The sequence below is a fragment of the Centropristis striata genome, chromosome 1 (assembly GCF_030273125.1).
Source record: "Centropristis striata isolate RG_2023a ecotype Rhode Island chromosome 1, C.striata_1.0, whole genome shotgun sequence".
Classification (NCBI taxonomy): domain Eukaryota; kingdom Metazoa; phylum Chordata; class Actinopteri; order Perciformes; family Serranidae; genus Centropristis; species Centropristis striata.
The window spans coordinates 4,261,840-4,282,008 of NC_081517.1; the positions used below are offsets into that span (position 1 = coordinate 4,261,840).

General features: G+C 38.6%; 2 protein-coding genes across 5 annotated transcripts in view; one reads left to right on the forward strand and one right to left on the reverse strand.

Moving 5' to 3' along the window:
• The window catches only part of myh11a (myosin, heavy chain 11a, smooth muscle), a 65,247-nt gene extending 56,942 nt beyond the window's left edge, over positions 1 to 8,305 (forward strand). For both annotated transcript variants that reach the window (XM_059355113.1, XM_059355186.1), the window contains 8 exons: positions 3 to 164; positions 980 to 1,108; positions 2,415 to 2,503; positions 2,597 to 2,720; positions 4,055 to 4,263; positions 4,354 to 4,462; positions 5,185 to 5,357; positions 7,687 to 8,305. In XM_059355113.1, the coding sequence (XP_059211096.1) occupies positions 3 to 164; positions 980 to 1,108; positions 2,415 to 2,503; positions 2,597 to 2,720; positions 4,055 to 4,263; positions 4,354 to 4,462; positions 5,185 to 5,357; positions 7,687 to 7,816 (1,125 nt within the window). In that variant the 3' untranslated portion in view covers positions 7,817 to 8,305. The remainder of the gene's footprint in view (positions 1 to 2; positions 165 to 979; positions 1,109 to 2,414; positions 2,504 to 2,596; positions 2,721 to 4,054; positions 4,264 to 4,353; positions 4,463 to 5,184; positions 5,358 to 7,686) is intronic.
• A 1,652-nt stretch (positions 8,306 to 9,957) lies between these two features.
• LOC131990104 (nuclear distribution protein nudE homolog 1-like) lies at positions 9,958 to 19,933 on the reverse strand. 3 transcript variants are annotated; one of them, XM_059355634.1, is made up of 9 exons: positions 19,753 to 19,933; positions 19,272 to 19,362; positions 16,851 to 17,004; positions 15,857 to 16,005; positions 15,337 to 15,473; positions 13,585 to 13,761; positions 12,613 to 12,698; positions 12,349 to 12,503; positions 9,958 to 10,872 (listed from the first exon to the last, which is right to left on the reverse strand). In XM_059355634.1, the coding sequence occupies exons 2-9, from the start codon at positions 19,355 to 19,357 to the stop codon at positions 10,779 to 10,781; spliced, it is 1,038 nt and encodes a 345-aa protein (XP_059211617.1). In that variant the 5' UTR covers positions 19,358 to 19,362; positions 19,753 to 19,933; the 3' UTR covers positions 9,958 to 10,778. The 3 variants fall into 3 exon arrangements, with proteins under 3 accessions (XP_059211617.1, XP_059211579.1, XP_059211521.1); XM_059355596.1 differs by having other exon boundaries at positions 19,272 to 19,365; XM_059355538.1 differs by having other exon boundaries at positions 19,272 to 19,390.
• Between the last annotated feature and the right edge of the window lie 236 nt (positions 19,934 to 20,169).

Consider the following 20,169-nt stretch of genomic DNA (forward strand, 5'->3'; position numbering starts at 1 on the left):
AGGTGCGTGAGTTGGAGACAGAGTTGGAGGACGAGCGTAAGCAGAGGGCCTCAGCAACAGCAGCCAAGAAGAAGCTGGAGACAGACATGAAAGACCTGGAGGGACAGATCGAGACGGCCAGTAAGGGACGAGACGAGGCCATCAAGCAGCTCCGCAAGCTCCAGGTGAGAATGAAGGGACTTACTCATCAAGGCCCCGTTTACACCAGGACGCTTGCGGGTAAAAACGTCAAAATATTTTATCGGAAGTGCCTTTCGTTTAGACGTTGACGCCGTTTTTGGGGCTTAAAAACGCAAAAATCTGAAACCACCCTCCAGAGTGAAAAAAGTTAAATCTCGGCCGTAGTACAGTCATGGAAGAAAAAAAATTAGACCCTTGTTTTCTTCCCTTTCTTGTTTATTTTAATGCTAATAATGATAACAAAAATAACTCATAAGAGTTTCATTTAAGAGCTGATATCTAGACATTTTCCATTGTTTTCTTGATAATGATTTTGGTTATTATCAAGAAAACCATGGACAATGGCTAGACTGTATATATACCTGTTAACCTGTTAAAATTCAGGTTATATTCTGGAGGGTCTTTTACACCATTTTTATCCATTCTTCATATGAATAATATTGCATAATTCAGCAACAAATGTGCGTAACAAATGGTATCAACCCAAAACTTATGGAACATAGTTGAACATAGAAATGGACTTCTAAGGGACATATTTATTTATTTATTTAAACCTATTCAGGTGTATAAGGGGTTCATAACATTAATATAAGTCAATTTATCAGATATTTTTGACCAGAACAACTTGACACACATCGAATGAATCTTCAGGTTCACAGATGATGTCACCACTTATATGTGGCATTTATTGTTGACCTGCTATCTCCCCCTAAACACAACCACCAATTCTCCAAAAAAAGGCCCTTGAATGGTAACTGGTTAAATCAATCACATTGTAACGCTCTCTTCCTGCCACCAGGCCCAGATGAAGGACTACCAGAGGGAGTTGGAAGACGCCCGCGCTGCCAAAGAGGAGGTGCTGACTACCGCAAAGGAGAGTGAGAAGAAGGCCAAGGGTCTGGAGGCCGAGCTCATGCAGCTGCAGGAGGTAACACATTCAGTTCCCAACAAGGCAGCAGGTAGTTTGAGAGCTGAGGCTTGAAATAAAGGATTCCCCCCTCCATAGTATTTATCTCCTTCAGAAAAGATTTGTTAGAACTGCCACATTTTCTAAACAACTAGATCCTTCTGATAGATAATGACACATTTTCAGATCAATATATACCAAATATGCATTTTTATCTTAAGTATATATATAGTTCAATCGCATTCCTAAAGCTTTCAGTGAGTATTTCCAAGTCAACTCACAATGACATAAGTACAAAACTAGACAACTGACAAGATTTCACCTCCTCACTGTCGTTCTACCCTTGGTCAGTTTTCCTTAAAATACAGAGGTACAATACTTTAAATGATCAATTTAATAGTTCAATACAGTTTTCCTCTCTTAACATACAATATACACACATACAAGAGCAGTTTAGTGGCTGTGATTGCTCAGGTCATTAAGTAGTACCATAGACTGTATAGTGTAGTGACCATGATGTCACCTGTTGGTTTGTGGCCGTTTGAGGCATCAAGTTCAGCGTTATACTCGTCACCATCTTGTTTCCGATATGGGGAGCAGACCATATCTGGACTGTGGAGGAGGAGAGGGATCTGATCACTGACTACAGCCTCTCTACACCTCAACCTGACTGAGAGAAGCTGCTGCTAATTCATGTTAGCATTAACTGGAGCATTAACTGGGATGTTAGTTTTGGCCAAAAAACAAAACAAAATGTATGTTATTTACCTCAGAAAACTGAGCAGCGACTCCTTGGAGTGTCTGTTAGTCCAACCAAACACTGAACAAGACATTTAATGAACAAAACGTTCAAATAAACTGTCATTAAATGAAAATACAGTGAAAGGGTCAAAGTTATGAGACCAAATCGGTAAACGTCCTTTTTATATCTATATAACGTTACATATAACTTTATTGACACGTTGCCGTGGATACGCATTTTTCTGCTTCTCTCCCGATGACGGCTCGCCTTGTTAGCCACCTGTCAATTAAAGCTAGCATACGATTCTTGGCCATTATTTACACTATTGACATCAAATTGTCTTAAAGTAGATTTTTTTATAGCGATTGAGACCATAGTGTTGTCCTAAAAAAAATTCTGAGGTAATAAATCAAGTGAAACGTTTTTTTGTGCATTTTGTATTGAACTGAATGGACAGAAATGTTATTGCAGCCACACTTAGCGCCCGGTTGCCGCCTGAGTAGTACACACACTTTCTTTTGTTGTCATTTATTTTTTTGTCTTATTATTGTGCAAAATAAAAAACTTCAAACTTCATGTTTGTAGGAAATGGCTGCAGCTGAGAGAGCGAGGAAGCAGGCGGAGGCCGAGAGAGACGAGCTGTCTGACGAGCTGGCCAGCAACTCCTCCGGAAAGTAGGTGGAGAGATTTCACTCTGTTGCTTCCTCTGTGAAATGAAAGCAGAAGACTTAAGTTACGTGGTTACACGGTGTGCTCCTTGTGTGCAGGTCAGCCTTGGCGGATGAGAAACGTCGCCTGGAGGCCAAGATCTCCCAGCTGGAGGAGGAGCTGGAGGAGGAGCAGAGCAACATGGAGATCCTCAACGACAGGCTGAGGAAGAGCACGCAGCAGGTGAGCAGCTACTCGACATTTACATTTACATTTAGTCATTTAGCAGACGCTTTTATCCAAAGCGACTTACAGGAAGAATAAAAGCAAACAATCAACGTATAGTGCAGTAAGAGCTATGAGTGCATCAATACCTGCTAGTGACAGTTCTTTAAGGCAGTAGTTCTCAACCTTTTTGAGTCGCGACCCCCAATTTAACATGCTTTTTGTCCGCGACCCCCGCTCACTGAACAGAAAATCACACGCACAGTTCAGATCACACAAACTCAGTTGATACAACAAATTTTGGACAAATAATGAAGCACAAAATGACCCTAAAAAAAGAAACAAAGTGACCAAAAAAGACACAAATTGACCACAAAATGACCAAAAAAAGACACAAAATGACCAAAAAAGACACAAAATGACCAAAAAAGAAACAAAATGACCAAAAAAAGGAAGCAAAGTGACCAAAAAAGACACAAAATGACCAAAAAAGACACAAAATGACCACAAAAGACACAAAATGACCAAAAAAAGACACAAAATGACCAAAAAAGAAACAAAATGACCAAAAAAGGCACAAAATGACAAAAAAAAGACACAAAATGACAAAAAAAGATACAAAATGACAAAAAAAGACACAAAATTACCAAAAAAAAAGACATTAAATGACCAAAAAGACTAAAAACCATTAACACATGAACACTTTAACACAGTGGAGACAGAGCTGACTTCCAAAATGATTTGGCGACCCCCAGAAATCATCTCGCGACCCCAATTGGGGTCGAGACCCCAAGGTTGAGAATAGCTGCTTTAAGGAGTAGAATTATCGTGTGGTGCTAGGAGAGAAGATGCTCTCTGAAGGTCTTCAGGAGGTTTTTAAAGGTAGAGAGGGACGCCCCTGCTCTGGTTGGAACTGGTAGTGGTTCCACCAGTGGGGAACAAGAAATGCAAAGAGTCTGGATTGTCTTGGACCAACAGGGGGCAGAGCCAGGCGCCGTTCATTGGAAGAGCGCAATGGTGGTGAGGTAGCATATGTCTGAATCAGGTTCAGGTAGGTAGGAGCAGTACCAGAGACAGCTTTGTAGGCAGCATTAGAGATTTGAATTTGATGCTGCAGCAGGTAGCCAGTGGAGCTCAATGAGCAGTGGTGTGACATGTGACCTTTCTGGCTGGTTGTAGACCAGGAGCACCAAGTTCTAGATCATCTGAAGCGGTTTTACTGTGCAGGCTGGCAGCCTGTCAGGAGGCGTTACAGTAGTCAAGTTTAGAGATGAAAACTTGAGTCATAAAAGGCCTCAAAAGGTGCCGACTGAGGCCTCATGTCTCTCTTTCTGCATGGTCTCCTTCCACAGGCGGATCAGCTGAACAACGAGCTGCAGACGGAGCGCAGCACCTCCCAGAAGAACGAGAGCGCTCGGCAGCAGATGGAGCGCCAGAACAAGGAGCTGAAGGCCAAGCTGCAGGAGATGGAGAACCAGGTCAAGTCCAAGTTCAAGTCTTCTATCACTGCCTTGGAGGCTAAAGTGGCACAGCTGGAGGAGCAGCTGGAGCAGGAGAACAGGTCAGAGTCAAAGATCATGTCTGAATAAAGTGTTTCTCCATTTATATAAGTAATTCTAATGTTCCTCTGTGAACTCTTCTGTCCTCTCAGAGACAAGCAGCTGTCTGCTAAGAGTGTGCGCCAGAAGGACAAGAAGCTCAAGGACCTGATAATGCAGGTGGAGGATGAAAGGAAACAAGGGGAGCAGTACAAAGACCAGGTACAATCATTTAAAGCCTCCAATTTGGTCCATTTTTGTGTGTGCATCCGTACGTGTGAGTGGAAGAATATTCAGAGTCCAGGGTCCAGAGAATCTAAATCTAAAATACGGGAAAGAATGAAAATTATACAGTACAGGCCAAAAGTTTGGGCACACCTTCTCATTCATTGCGTTTTTCTTTATTTTCATGACTATTTACATTGTAGATTCTCACTGAAGGCATCAAAACTATGAATGAACACATATGGAATTATGTACTTAACAAAAAAAGTGTGAAATAACTGAAAACATGTCTTGTATTTTAGATTCCTCAAAGTAACCACCCTTTGCTTACTAGAATATAAGACATGTTTTATTTTTTATTTCACACTTTTTTGTTAAGTACATAATTCCACGTGTTCATTAATAGTTTTGATGAATCTACAATGTAAATAGTCATGAAAATAAAGGAAACACATTGAATGAGAAGGTGTGTCCAAACTTTTGGCCTGTACTGTACATGAGATTTTGCTTATATTGGCTAAAATGTGCAAAAACAGTCTTTTGAGTCAAGATAGACTGCTTGTAGGGTCTGTTTTTAAAAAAAGAAGAGTAAATGTCCACAAAAATGCAAGACAAAGTGTGCAAACAGCAATATTAGGTGATGAGAATACCCCCTTCAGATAAACACACATGCCGATGGCCTATCACAAGTTTGTATGTTTCCTCTGTTCCATCACCAGGCGGAAAAGGCGAATACTCGCATGAAGCAGCTGAAGCGGCAGCTAGAAGAGTCGGAGGAGGAGTCTCAGCGCGCTACAGCCGCCCGCAGGAAGCTGCAGCGGGAGCTGGACGAAGCCACCGAGGCCAGCGACACCATGAGCCGCGAAATCAACTCTCTCAAGACCAAGCTCAGGTAAAACAAAGAGACTTCCTGTCTGTCTGTCTGTCTGTCTGTCTGTCTGTCTGTCTGGGCTAGCAGTGTCTTGTTCACCTTTTATTTATGTGGCGCTACATCAGCACACAGACTCTGCAGTAAGAAAGGTAACACAAGGGTAAATAATGTTATGACAAAGTGCCATGCGTATGCATTTTCACATAACTTTGTGAACATTTTCACATAACTTTATATCATTTTCACATAACTTTCTGAACATTTTCACATAACTTTATATCATTTTCACATAACTTTCTGAACATTTTCACATAACTTTATATCATTTTCACATAACTTTCTGAACATTTTCACATAACTTTATATCATTTTCACATAACTTTATATCATTTTCACATAACTTTCTGAACATTTTCACATAACTTTATATCATTTTCACATAACTTTATATCATTTTCACATAACTTTCTGAACATTTTCACATAACTTTATATAATTTTCACATAACTTTATATCATTTTCATGTGAACACAATCCGCCCTTTTCATCCTGTACGATAACAGGATGAAAAGGGTAAATGATATAAAGTTATGTGAAAATGTTCAGAAAGTTATGTGAAAATGCATACGCATGGCACTTTGTCATAACAATAGTCACCATCAGAAGGATTTGTGTGGAAAAAGTTGCATATTTTACTAATTTATTACATCTTTTTGCACAAAAGAAATCAAGTATCTTTCTCAGGTCACTTACATCTGAGTGCTAAAGAGCCATCAGCGTTGCCAGATAGGAAATGTTTAACTGTCATACTAGAGGGTTTACATTATCCTACAGTCATGGAAACACTTTTTTAGATTTTTCTTCGATTTCTTGTTCATTTTAATGTCTGGTACAAATAAAGGTGCATTTATGATTTATGATATCCAGCCATTTTCCATGGTTTTCTTGATAATAACCAAAATCATTCTCAAGAAAACCATGGAAAATGTCTAGATATCAGCTCTTAAATCAAACTCTTATGAGCTATTTCTGTTGTTATCATTATATTTGTCCAAACAAACGTACCTTTAGTTGTACCAGGCATTAAAATGAACAATAAAGTGAAGAAAACAAGGGTTGTCTAATTGTTTCCATGACCGTATATTGGGGAATATTATTGTACAAAGAGTTGTAAATCTGCAATTTTACAATTACATATTAAGTATTTAAATGACTTTTTGAAAAGCTTACAAACCAACAGGATAAAAGTTGGGTATAGTACCTCAGGCACATACAGTTTAAAGTCCAGATATACAGAAGCCAAAAAAATGATTTGGCAATATTGATCATACATTGTACAGAGGGCCAAATTATTGTACAAATATAATAATTATCGTACATCTGGCAACGCTGGAGCACCTGGTCATTACAGCTGTCCTCACAGGGTTGTAGACACATTTAAAGCATTAAAAGTAGGGGTGCACCGATCCATCGGCACCGATTTCCTTCATTTTGTGGGATCGGCCGATTCTATTATGTCAAACCGATGTTATCTAGCGATCTCCGCAAATGTCTGAAAGTATTTATTTTAAATTCAATATTTTATTAACTACATCAGACATTGTGATTTCCTTTATTTGTTATAGAAAATACTGTTGTGTTATTGTTTTTCAATAAAATAAGATCAAACATTGAAGGTGTATGCTGTGAGTTATAAAAAAAAAACGGAATCAGCAGGTCAGGCTTTTTTAAAATCGGTGATCGGCCAGAAAATTGTAATCGGTGCACCCCTAATTAAAAGTTGAGTAGAATTTAGTTTTACTGAGCACAAGCACAACAATGGTGTCCATCTCTATTCCAGAGGCAACCCTGAACCCAAGGAGTAACACAGCAGGTACCTCTGCGCCTAAAAGTTACCCCATCACCATTTCTTATGAACTTACTGTAACTTTTCATTCCCCCATGCACACTCTTAATGCTATCATTTCTTTCATTGAGGCTAACTGAGAGAAATATGAGCTACCTTGATTTCCTTAGAAAAACTAAAAACATTAGACAGCATATATATGAGTTCTACCAATTTCTACCTGGTGGTCATATTTTTCTCAGTGCTTGGTTTAGTTGCCATAAACCAAACTCATTCTCCTGAGCCAGGAGTCATATGAGTTACAAAGATAACCAGCGTGCTTAGCCTGTAACCAAAGCACAAGCTGTACATTCTGTTTCATTTTAAAACACCCCGAGTGGTTTTCAAACAAACCCTAACCCGCTCGGACTCTCGTCACATATCACTCCTCTCACTGCCGGGATATCTCTCTGTCTCTGTGTTCGTATCTCTGTCTCTGTGTGTCCATCTCTGTGGCCTTTTTAGGCGTGGAAACGAGCCCTCCTTCGGCAGCGCACCTCGGCGTATGGGTGGAGGCCGGAGGGTGGTGGAGGACGCCTCGGAGGAGGAGGCCGACTCCCAGGGCGACTACAACGGAACCAAGTCTGCGGAGTGAGGGGGACGCCAAAAATAACCACATATGAGAATCACCTACCAGGGCACGGCCTGCCACTTAATAACTTCAAAGCCTGTTATGCTATCTCGTTCTTCCATATCACTTCAAAATATATATTTTCTCCAACTTCCAATAGATCTGTCGTCTTGTTTCAGAGCACCTTTTTCTTGACACACAATAATCAGAAGGACTTGATATCAACGAGGGGAGTTGTTTTGGTGGCTCTGCTGATGTGTGATTTGCTGTTCCTTTTTATTTTATTTTTTAAGTTACACTGTTTTGTACTGCACTGAATGACTGATTCCTTCTTATGCAAGGTTTTGTACACAAACATAGGTGCCTCTAATTACCACGCTAACCTGCCAGCAAAGCCTCGGGTCTCAAGAAGTCACCACAACTTAAAGCAGAGACATCGTGGAAATCTGTGGATGTGTAACTCCTGTCGTCCTGTTGCCTGTGACTGCTGTTAGTGTTTCAGAGCAGCACTGACCGACAGATTGGATGTGTTGAAAGATATTTCTATACTCGGTCTCTGTCCAGTCAGTGCTGCCGTTTGTACCCCAACAAACAAATATTTAGCTGTTGAACATGTTCTAAAGTCACCGTTTTATATTATTTGCACCTTTCTTGTGCCCAGATATGTCTAGATTAGTTAGTAATGTCAGACAAGGTTTAGGGTAACCTTAACAACACAAGCCACATTATAGTATTGGGCATCTTAATTTTGGATTTTTCCCCATTTTGTCCTGATTTACTGTACATGTTTAAAAAAATATATATATCCCCCAATTACCCCAGAACCAACTATTTCTCATTTGATCATATATGTAATCAAGCGATGTTTACATGACACCAAACGTATCTATTAACTGTTGAACCACCTGCACAAGAAATAAAGATCTTTAAAAAAAAACACAGCTTTTTTCTCCTTTTAATGTTTCCGTCTTGGTTCAAATATCATCAGAATTCTCATCTGTTCAGTTCAATAGAAAAAACAACAACAACTGCAAACCAACAGGATAAAAGTTGGGTATAGTACCTCAGGCACATACAGTTTAGAGTCCAAATACAGAAGCAGTTGCAGAGGTGCTGTGTACAAACAAACACCCAGTTACACAGTGGTCACAGTGGGTTACAACTACAGTCAGCTCATGTTAGTTCAAGGGACGTTAAACAGCAGGAAATCCAGTTCTCATGTGTATTACCCACAAGTTAACTGTACACAACAGCTGTAGAAATGTGATATTTAGATATGTAATGTAATATTTGTGGAATGAGCTGCTGGATGGCAGGAATGACAGCTCCAGATTAACCAGAAACATTTCAGTGAAAAACATTAAATCACTCCATTTCCCCATTCACGATATCTCTCACTAAAAGGCAGGAAAAGGGGATTCAATAAAGACTCTATATACCTACACAAATATACTATTACTGTGCTTATCTTTGACCTGTTAAAATCTATTATTGCTTGGTCTTTTTCCCTCGTCAGCCCACCGTATAACTCCTGATGGCACGCAGGAGGTCTCACACCTATTAGGGAATTATTACTTTACATTCAGTAGTGAACATGATCTAACTCCTACAGTCAATCAGTATAAAAGTTACACTAGATCATTAATGTGCTGCTGCATGAAAACAAAAATTAACATTTCATCTGTGAGGCAGAAAACCTACTCCTGTACTTCACATTCATAAGCCTTGCATACCAGATAATAATGAGTCAACTAAAAACAAGTCTGTGCAACAACAGGGAGGAGGTGATTGGAAAAAAACAACCCGGGTCGGTGTGAGGATAAACTAGCCTGAAGGGACGTGACATATTCTCATTTCTAGATGCCTCGCAGCATGAGGAATAGATAAACCATTTTGTTCATTTGTTTGAAATGTTACGGCAAAGCAAGGCCTACAAACTGAAGAGGTAATAATATTGGTGAAGGCAGCAATGGCTAAAATGTTAACACCTATAGGAGCCGATTTCCACCAATCTGATGGGGGAAAAAAAGAGCTTGGAAGAAGTTAAAGTGAGAAACTTAAACGACTTATTTATTTCTAAATTCAATAATTTGACAAGTTTCTCAGATTGGCTGGTTTTTCTCATCACATTGGTGGAAACAAGCTTCCATAAACACTTTTTCCTGGCAGCAACTAAACATTTTGTAGCATTGGAAAATATTGACTCTCTTCTAGAAGACAAATTAAAAATTATTTAAACCACCTTCTCACCCGACAGTGCTACATAATTCAAGCCCACAGTTAATTAATTCAGTAACAAGTCTCTATTTGTTTTCTTTTAAGTTTTATCATATCTCTATATCATATTTAAAAATAAAAACCCTTACCCGTTACATTTATCTTTGATCCTTTTTTTCATCTACCAAAGCTTTGGTTTGAACTTTGGTCATAATATTTCTACGATCAAACCTTTTTTATAAATGAAGCTCCAGTTTCTTGGTCCCTCCATCAGTCATTGGTACTTACTGCCTCTTATTGGGTCTCTATTTCATGATCAACACTGAAAAAACAACCTGAATGTGTTTCCTAGGAGCAGTAATGCTTTTACAGCCCTGTTGATCCATCACAGAAAGCAAATCAGGAGACACAGAAGGGTTTTTTTAGATGCTACTCACCACAGTGTCAAAGATACAGCAGAAGATATATTGTGAGCGGTTGTTTCTCCGTTCTTTGATCTTACACAAGCTGTAACGCTGCTTCCTATGATAGATGTGGAGTGATACTAGCCTGAGGCAGCAAGAGTCCATGCGCTGAATATGTAGGACACGGAGCAAGGAGAGTGGCTTTCTTGTTCAAAATAGTTCAGCAGGGCACGTGGCGACAAGGGAAGTCAGTTCAGTTCAAAGTCCCTTTGCTGCAGTTTATTCAGGATGAAGAAGGAGGGGATGGGATGGGATGGGGGGGGTCTGTATTATGAAAGGAGGGAGGGGTTCGCCTTCTTCTTCTCTCATAGCAGAATCTTGACTCCTCCCTGCGGAGACTGGGCGCCCTGAGAGACGCCTCTCGGAGGAGCTGGTCCGAACTCTAACCGCTTCACTAAACTGCAAGACAAAATATAGCACATACAGTCATGAGTAAGCCTCACATACAATGAAGATAAAACTTCTTATTCCAAATATTTGTTGGATTTTAGGGTTGTCGAAAGTATCGATACTAAAACGTTGTATCCGGATACGATACTCATTTTCAAAAGTATCGATAGCCAGTGAACACAGTGAATTTCCACAGGTTAGTGTCTTTCGTTTCAAACTGACCTATTACTGATGTTACATTAATGTTGGCCGTGTTATTATTAGCCATTAGCCGCAGCTAGCAATTAAAGGCTGACGTCACGTTAATGATTATAAACAACGTAAATAAATAAATAAATCAGGCACGTAGTATGCCCATATTACGCTAATTGACACAGTGTCAGTATACATAAGCATAGAGTTAATAAGTTTACATAAATGTTGGTGACTGTAAAGTGTTATTTTCTCTCTTGAAGTCCCAGAATGAAGCAGAGAAAACGAATGCTCCACCGCCCCACCCCCCACACTGGTGTATGACCCCGGAACAAAATCATCCAAGAAAGCCGGTCACATTAGCGGGTCAGTAGCAACGGCACAAAGTGTCGAACCACAGACAGGCTTCTGTTGTAGCCCTCTAACAGCATTCAGCGTTCTTGTCTGCCCCTCAAAACCACCATCCATCCTGTTGCTTTTGTTGTTTGTAAATGCCAGTTTCCCGCCTATCTCCACTTGTTTTATATGACATAATAGCTCAACTGGAAAGGGGGCCGTATTAACCAAGGTTATAATAGTTTTAAAATGTAAATTTTTGTTTTCAAATTCAGTTAGTTTTAATTAGTTTTTAGAGTGTGTTTGCTAGTTTTAATTAGTTTTTATTTTTGAGAAAATGCTTAGTTTTAGTTTAGTTTTTATTAGTTTTAGTAGTAGTTGTTTTTTTGTAATGGGGTATTTGTTGGGTGCGAGATTCAATAAGGTCACAATAAATGTTTCCTTTATTTCCTTTGTCTGATCCATCTCAGCCCCAATAAGTTTATTAAGTCATAAAACCAGATAGATGAAATAGATTTCAAATCAACCAAAAAGGTTTACGTATGAAAAAAGTTGACAAAGATGAAAACTAAGGACATTTTCACTATAATTTCAGTTAGTTTTAGATAGTTTTGTAACCACAAAATACAGTTTCAGTTGGTTATCATTTTTTTTAAAAACTCATTTTTATTTTTGTTTCAGTAAACGAAAATGTTTTTTCAATTCTAGTTTTCGTTATTTCGTTAGTTTTCGTTAATTATAATAACCTTGGTATTAACCCGTTGAAACGACGCATATCGCCACCTAGTGTTGAGGAGGAGGACACGTTCCCATCAGTTATTAGATTTTCCCAGTTGCATGTAAACTGGGACAAGGACAGAAGTCCTTTAGATTAGACACCAAAATCAAATTTTAAAGCATAGCTCCATTAAACTGTGCATGTAAACACACTGACTGAGCTGCTGCTGGTTTCCTCACCTGTCGTACTGAGGAGGGGGGCTCATGCTGCTAGCTTGGACCTCGGGGCCTCCCTCTAAAGCAGAGGGGCTACCAGGACCCGCCGGAAGTGCTGGTCTGCTAACAGAAGTGTCGTACACAAAGTCTCGACAGGACGCCAACTTTGACTCCAGATTCTAGAAGGGATATTAAAAAAATAGTCAGCTCATACTCGTAGTGATTCCATTCAGTGATGAGACAGTTTCTGTGCAGCAGGTGTTCACTGTGGAAACATTACAAACTTACCCCGACTTTTCTCAACAGCTCTCCTACAATGTTGAGTGCAGATATTCTAGCAGACGTAGTGAGGGGAGTCCCTGTTAGACCATCACCTAAAAGAAAACAGATAAAAACAGGTGAACACATAATATGTTATACGTAGGGCTGCACAATTAATTGAATTTTAATCGTGATCACAATTTTGGCCGCCACGATTAAATTATCCTGATCGTCAGCGATATTTCCATTTTAAAATGCGTCTCTCCTGCATATCTAATCAACATGTTCTACACCAGTAGTCCACCAACCACCAGGGGGCGGGGCCGTTTTCTCCCCTGACAAAAGCCTGGTTGCTGATTGGATAGAACGCTAAGCAGGATGTGACGTAGTACTCGACGCCACAACAACACGCACCATTTGTAAAAGCCGGCGAAGCAGTGTTGCCAACTTTGCGACTTTATTGCTATATTTACCAACTTTTCAGACCCCCTTAGCGACTATTTTTCAAAAAAGCGACTGGAGACAAATCCAGCGACTTTTTCTGGTGTTATTGGAGACTTTTAGAGACTCCTTCTTAATCTTCTTAAGGAGCCACCGAGAGTAGAGTAAGAATGAGTTGAAGCGGCACAGTCCTCCTGCAGCAGTCTCTCCCAGCTGCAGAGCCGGAGGGGATGTTAACCCCTTAGCGTCCAGTCTGCAGATTGCTAACAGTTAGCTCTGTAGCAGTACAGTGTGTATGTGCTGCAGGAGGTGTTCACTTAGCGACCTCTGTTTGTTTACAGCAAGCACCAGACACTAAAAACTACTATAGTAGTGCAATAAAAATACAGATGTTTTCCCTAACATGATGAATAATCGTGATTAATAATAGTGATTAAAATATTGATCAAAAATAATCGTGATTATCATTTTGGACATAATCGTGCAGCCCTAGTTATACGTATGTAGTATATTCACCATCACTGCAGTTGTTAATGTAGTCAAAGTTTTTCTATTTACCTCGTCGGATACTAGAAGCAGGCGGCGTGGCAAACGAGCTGATAGGTTTGGAGGGCGTGACGGGGATGGATGTGAGACCAGCTGAGGGACACGCCAGATCTCCTCGATCTCCGTCTTTGCCCAGGCTGCTGGACGGCCGCCTCTCCTTCTGACGGACAGCCAGCTCCTGCCGAAGGTCTGACACAAACAGGAAATAGGTATACTGTGAGTCAGCTTGTTGTAAATAACACATATTCCAGGGCTATAGGCTTGATAAACAACAACAGCAACATATGCTTGGAAACATTAAGTTCAAGTAAAAAACTGAAAGTGCAGAAACTTGAAATGACCTAAAATAGGTTATCATGAAGTCGTCAACAAGTGCATTAGGGACGTTTGGAAGAAACCTGCCAACTCGAAAATCTATAACGTTAACGATCAATTAATCGCTATATTTTTATACATAGCCCAGTATGTGTAAAAACATGCATACATGGGCAAAATGAAAGAAATATATATATAAAGTACTATGCAAGAGCCTGTTTTGATAACTGACATTTTTATTTTGAAAAGATGCAAAGAGACTTCCTGTCGATCATAACTAACTCAAATGAGATTAAATTGTAAAGAAAACGTCAAGAAGTTCAATGTTTTATGTTTCAGCCCCCGAAGAGGCATGGGGTTAGTTTTCACAGTAATCTTGCATATTTAAATGTTTATGTTTAAATAAGTTTTGGATCAAATTAATCTCGTAACGTAATTCATGCTAGCAAGGTTTGTTATAGTCAGCTAGTTCTGCTCAAATCAATACTCTTGTATTTCTGTGTGTTTTATAATTGTTATTGCAAATTTCAGTTTACAAACTGTAGCTTTATCCAACTTAATTCTCAGCTCGTTGGCTTATTCACGTACGGCTGCAGAACTGAACACTGAACACACAAAATACACAGATTGATTAAAAATTCCACGTGATCGACCAGATTCTTAATGACCATTAATCGTCATCAATTAATTATTCCCATCCCTAAAGTGCATACTAAATAAATTAATTGGAACAAAAAATTGGTGAACACTGAATCAATATATCGTCAGATACAGATCTCTGTATCATTACACCAATCACATTGTCAGCCTGTCCACCTGTGCTTTCTTTGTGGACGATGAAAGTAAAAGCACCATTTCTTTTTATTTATTTACAAGATTAACACTAACTTTATAACTATGTTATGTCAGAACTACTTATTTCTGTATTTAATTTATTTATTGTAATGTCTTAACACTTTTTTCTTGTATGATGCTCAGGATGTTTATTGTGATGTCTCTTACTTCCAATTCTGTCAGGAAATGTTATGTAAAATTATTAAAATGGTTAAATAAAAAGTAAAAAAAAAAAAAGAAAAGAAAGTAAAAGCAGAAGCAGAGAGCTCTCGTCGTCGGCTGCCTCTGCCAACAACTAAAGATGCTCAATCATTCGATAAGTATTACATCAGCTCAAACACAGTTCCAGTTGCTGTGTCCAGCTCACAGACAAAAAATAAAATAGGTTTAGCTTTTTCTAATGACCATGACAGTTCAAAACTATATTAGAATACAACTGCACAATAGTTCAGATACAGGACAAACAGGAAGAATAGACAGGACAGACAGGATTCAGAGGATATATCCAGCTATCAAAATTCGCTGAGGCAGGCACAAGTGTCACTTTGTAGAGAAATCAGCAGTTCCTGTAAACTTGAGAAGCTACAGTGAGTGAGTGTGCATTTGTGCGTTCACCTCTGGCTTCATCCTTCAGCCTCTGAACAGACTCAAGCAGGTTCTCTTTCTCATCCAGCTCGCTTTCAAGAAAGGCATTCCTCTCAATGACATGGTTCATCCGCTGCTCAAAGTCCTCCAGAGACATGATGGTGGCCCTGGAGCAGGCAGACAGGAGGGCCAATGTTAGCTAACAACACTGGATTCAATTCAATTCAATTCAACTTTATTTATAGAGCGCATTTCATGCACAAGGCAGACTCAATGTGCTTCACAATGTATACACATAATTACAGTTAAAAAAAACAACAACAACAAAAAACACAGAAAAACCAAACAAAAATCGATTACAAATGAATTGAAGAGTGCAGGTAGACAAGCTATTCCATATTCACCACATATACACTTACTTACTCACACATGTGCACCCACTCCCACAACCACACATGCACACAATTCAACCAAATGTTGGATGTTGGCGTTGCATCCTATAGTCAAATCATGTGTGTGTATGTGAGATGATGTCATCTTTGACACTGACCTTTTGGTCCTCTCCAGGTCGTCATTGGACTGTTCTAGCTCTCTGATGTATTTCTGCAGGTGATCTCTCACTGCTTTGGTTTGGGCCAGCTCTTCCTCCATGGTAGAAATGTGCCTAAAAGCATCAGAATGCTGGGTTTCGAATTTCTCCTGCAAACAACACAGAGAAATCAAATAAAGTGACATGACAATGCCAGCTTTGCAGGGTGATGGCAGATAAATCAATGCAGCTGCAAATATATATAAATCAGACCTGGGCGATATATTGATATATTTTTAATGTGATATGGAATTAGACCATATTGCATATATCGATATAGTTTGATTTCCCCCCCCCCTTTCTTTATATATAAATGCTGCCCTTACTAGGGTTTGTCATATTTAGTTCTTTTGTAATGTTCGTTATTCTTTTCTCATATAAATATATTTATTTCAGAAAAAAGACTGGCCCATTTTATTTCATAGGCTATTTTTATTTATTTTAAAAAAAGGTACTCCTGTTATACAGTATTTATGTTCACTTAAACAGTTTCAATAAAACTACTTTTGACATGTCATATTTGGCTTTGACTTTGACTGAACATTTGCTCTCACTTTGCGATAAAAATATCGGGATATATATCGTATATCGATATTCAGCCTAAATATATCGGGATATGACTTTTGGTCCATATCGCCCAGCCCTAATATAAATAAGCATTTTTTTCTTTTTTTTTTTTTTTTAAATGCTAGCTATGACAAAAATCCCATTAAATGTCATTTCTCCAAGAGCCTTTTGAGCAATCAGAGGTTTTTAGCACAATCCTGCATTTATTTCCCCACGGACCACTGAACAAAAATAGCAGTCAGCTGCCTCACAGCGGTGATAATACATGGAGAGTGAACTTAGGCTGGCTGTGGGTGTGTGTGTCTCTGTTACTTTATCACTAACTGGAGCACCAGAGCTTATCCAGCTCTGTAGGGACCAAGACCTATTTATATTCAAGGTGCTCTACCTTTATATTTTCCAGTTCAATACGGAGTCGGTTGTTGTCAAAGAGCAGCTCTTTGTTTCGACCCTCACACTGCTTCAGCTCCGTTTCCAGTTCTGCTTCATAGTCTCGACTCATCTGTTGAAATTCCTGCAGCTCCAAATGAGCCTCATCAGCCCTGATGACAAAAACAAAAATAACTCACTCACCATCCTGTACGATGTGTATAACTATGATGCATGATTATTATTTAACCATAAGAACCCAGACCCAGTTATCCTAAAATGAAAATTATAGGGGATATACCACAGACCAAGTGGAACACATGGAACACATTTATGATGTTTTAAAAACAAAAACTACCCCTAAATGTCAAAGATCTGTGATGTGACATATACACAATACAATGGGTGTTTATGGTATTTATGTTTATAATATTTCTTATGCTTCTGCTTACAGAAACACAGATTTGCCTTTTGGTTTGCATTTCTACAACATTTATCAAAGTTGTGACATTAATAGTGCTGTTTAACAACAAGTTCTTTCTCAGATTTGTTTTTAAGTAACAAAATAATAATAAATCAATAAAACAAATAACCATTTGCCTTTTTGTTTGCATCTCCATAACATATATCAAAATTGTGACTTTAATTTGTTCAGGAAATGTGGTCAGAACAAGTTAAATGCAATACAGGACACCCTCAGTCACACCCACATTTTGGAGAAGTCACTTCTTGTCAAAGTCACATGACCACCACACCAGAGTTAACCCTCTGGAGTCACCAATCACGCCAACATTATCAAATTATATTGCTTCTTCATGATGTCATGGTGTAAAAACGAAGCAGTGTGTTTCGCTGCCATCAACTTTCCTCTAAAATACTGGCTTAAAACTCCATGCGGCCAGTTTTATTTAGATGATGATAGGCCAAGTAAAACCAGAGATAAGGTAATATATTTAGTATTAAAATATAGAACTAGATGTTCTCCTCATTTTACCTCTTATATGCAACGTGTGCCCACATTTTCAACATTTTGTTGTGTTTCTCTGGGTTCAAAATGTTGATCCAGTAATTAAAAAGTGAAAAAATAATGGTCAGGTCATAAAGGTGAGGTTGTGCTGATAAAAAAAACCCGACATGACATGGTAAACATTGTTTTAAATGTTATATACAGTCAGAATGAAAAGGATTAAATAACGGCCAAAATAGCCCCAGACTAGGGGTGGGCAATATGGCCCTAAAAGAATATCACGATATTTCAGGCTATTTTTGCGATAATGATATTCTTGACGATATTACGAAATACTTAAAAAGATATAGAGAATATGTTTTTTTTAGTCTGTATAAATAAATAAAAATCTAAAATGTAGTGTGAAGTGCAATTCTCAACAGTTGCCAAAAAAAAAAAAAATGTATGCGAAAATAATAAAAATAACCATTTAGGGGTTCCGGGGGCATATTTTAATGACATTTTGTAAAGGAAAATAAAGGTTTTTGTATGTTTTATTTAAGGCATCTTATTTTGACAGTCTTCTTGTAAGTTCTGTGGTGGATTCTGTTAACACACTGTGCTCTTATTTTGAAAGCTGCATGTGTTTAGCGACAGAGTAACTTTTTGTGATTAAAACAACTTTAATTGTTAGTTAATGTTAACCTTACGCCACTACATCAAGAAGTAGGAATGTTGCCAATATCATGATATGCATTTTTTTTAACCATGAAAGAAATATACCGATATTATCGTGAACAATACGATATGGCACACCCCTACCCCAGACTCCAGAGGGTTAAGGTGAAGCATAAAGCTGAATATGGGAGATTCTAGAAGATTTAACCCTATAAAGCCTGAAACATTAAATAATTGCCAGAATTTTTTTTTTTTTTTAAACTTGAGTGTTTATTGAACCTGCTGACAGATAATTTAAAAAAAAATCCAAAAACAATAGGGATATATGATTCTAATTTGTATCATATTTGATACATCAGTTCTTTTTGTGCAATTTGTTGCTCACAGTTTGTTTTTCTTGAACTAACAAAAACATATAAAACCCAACATTTTTAACCTTTTAAGGCTTTACTTTCTTTTAACATTTTCCTCAAACATGCAAAATATTTTTTTCCATATAACACAACATCATACATCTGCTGATATGAAGTTTTCACGCAGCAATGACTGATCCACCAGTGGAACCTGCATATAAATTTAGCTATATCTTGTATTTTTGTGCAATTTGTTGCTCAGTTGTTGTTTTTTTTCAACACATGTCAGATTTTTCAGGAAAAAAATATCATACTGATGATGTATAGGTCTCAAAAACTTGTGTATCAAATATGATACACTTGGCTTTATAGGGTTAAAGTGTTTGTTATATGGGTGTCACCATGGGTTCTTATGGGTTAAAATAGTGATTTCCTAAAGCACTACTGTGTCTGTTGATGTTACCTTTGCTGATGAGCCTCTGCCTGCTCCTTCCAGAAGCCCAGCTCCTCTTCTAGGGATGTAAACTTGTATGTTGATGGCTCTACCATGTCTGCTGCTTTGTGTCGGGATGATAGACCAAACTGTAACGCGAAACAGTACAGCTTCTAATACCGGTACTATATTTCACAAGAGTACCAACATCCTCACAACTGTTACGGTTAGCGAATGCTAACACCGTTAGCAACCTACAGCGCTGTGCATATTAAGTACACTAAGGCTGGAAACAGTAAAACTGCAGAAATGTGTTTATACATTTACTTCTATCGCCTACGGTAAAGTAAAGCTGTGAACTGAACGCGTTAGCTACTTTTTGAAGCTCACAGCGGTGCTGTAAAGTCTGTCTAAGCTTTTCAGCTAAGCTAATGTAGCTAGCTAGACAACTTATACCGAGCCACAATGAATTCTCCCAACACAGTAAAAAACATGAACTAGGCGAACTCACCCGCATGTAAGGGGACGATTACAACATGCTACAGCTAAGGGAATGTATATCGAGGTAACTTAAGGCTAAATGTTCCGGACTTGTGGAACAGACGTATTGTGATAGCACAAACTAATCTCTCATTACGTTAAGACGGAGCTGCTCGGCTCACCAACCGAATATAAACCAACCCCGGTTCTGCAATCCCATTGGACAACAAAGATGACGTGTTCAAAATATTATCCAATCATATTTCACAACGAACTTGCAGCTGCGGAGGGGCAGAAAGTGGTCCTGCTGTCTCCCCCTGTTGACTGTTGTTATAATCATTTAAAAAGGGATGACTACCATTAAAAATTTACACAAAAAAAATTATTTATACAGTCTATGGTTAAATTTAGAATTTAATCTTTGACTTTTATTAGCATGTTGCAGGAT

Coding starts and splice junctions, on each gene's coding strand:
- LOC131990104 (XM_059355538.1), bottom strand. Junction 17,005..19,271: donor GCAGAGGCTCATCAGCAAAG/GTAACATCAACA, acceptor TTTTGTCATCAG/GGCTGATGAGGCTCATTTGG. Junction 12,699..13,584: donor TGCTTCTAGTATCCGACGAG/GTAAATAGAAAA, acceptor GTTTTCTTTTAG/GTGATGGTCTAACAGGGACT.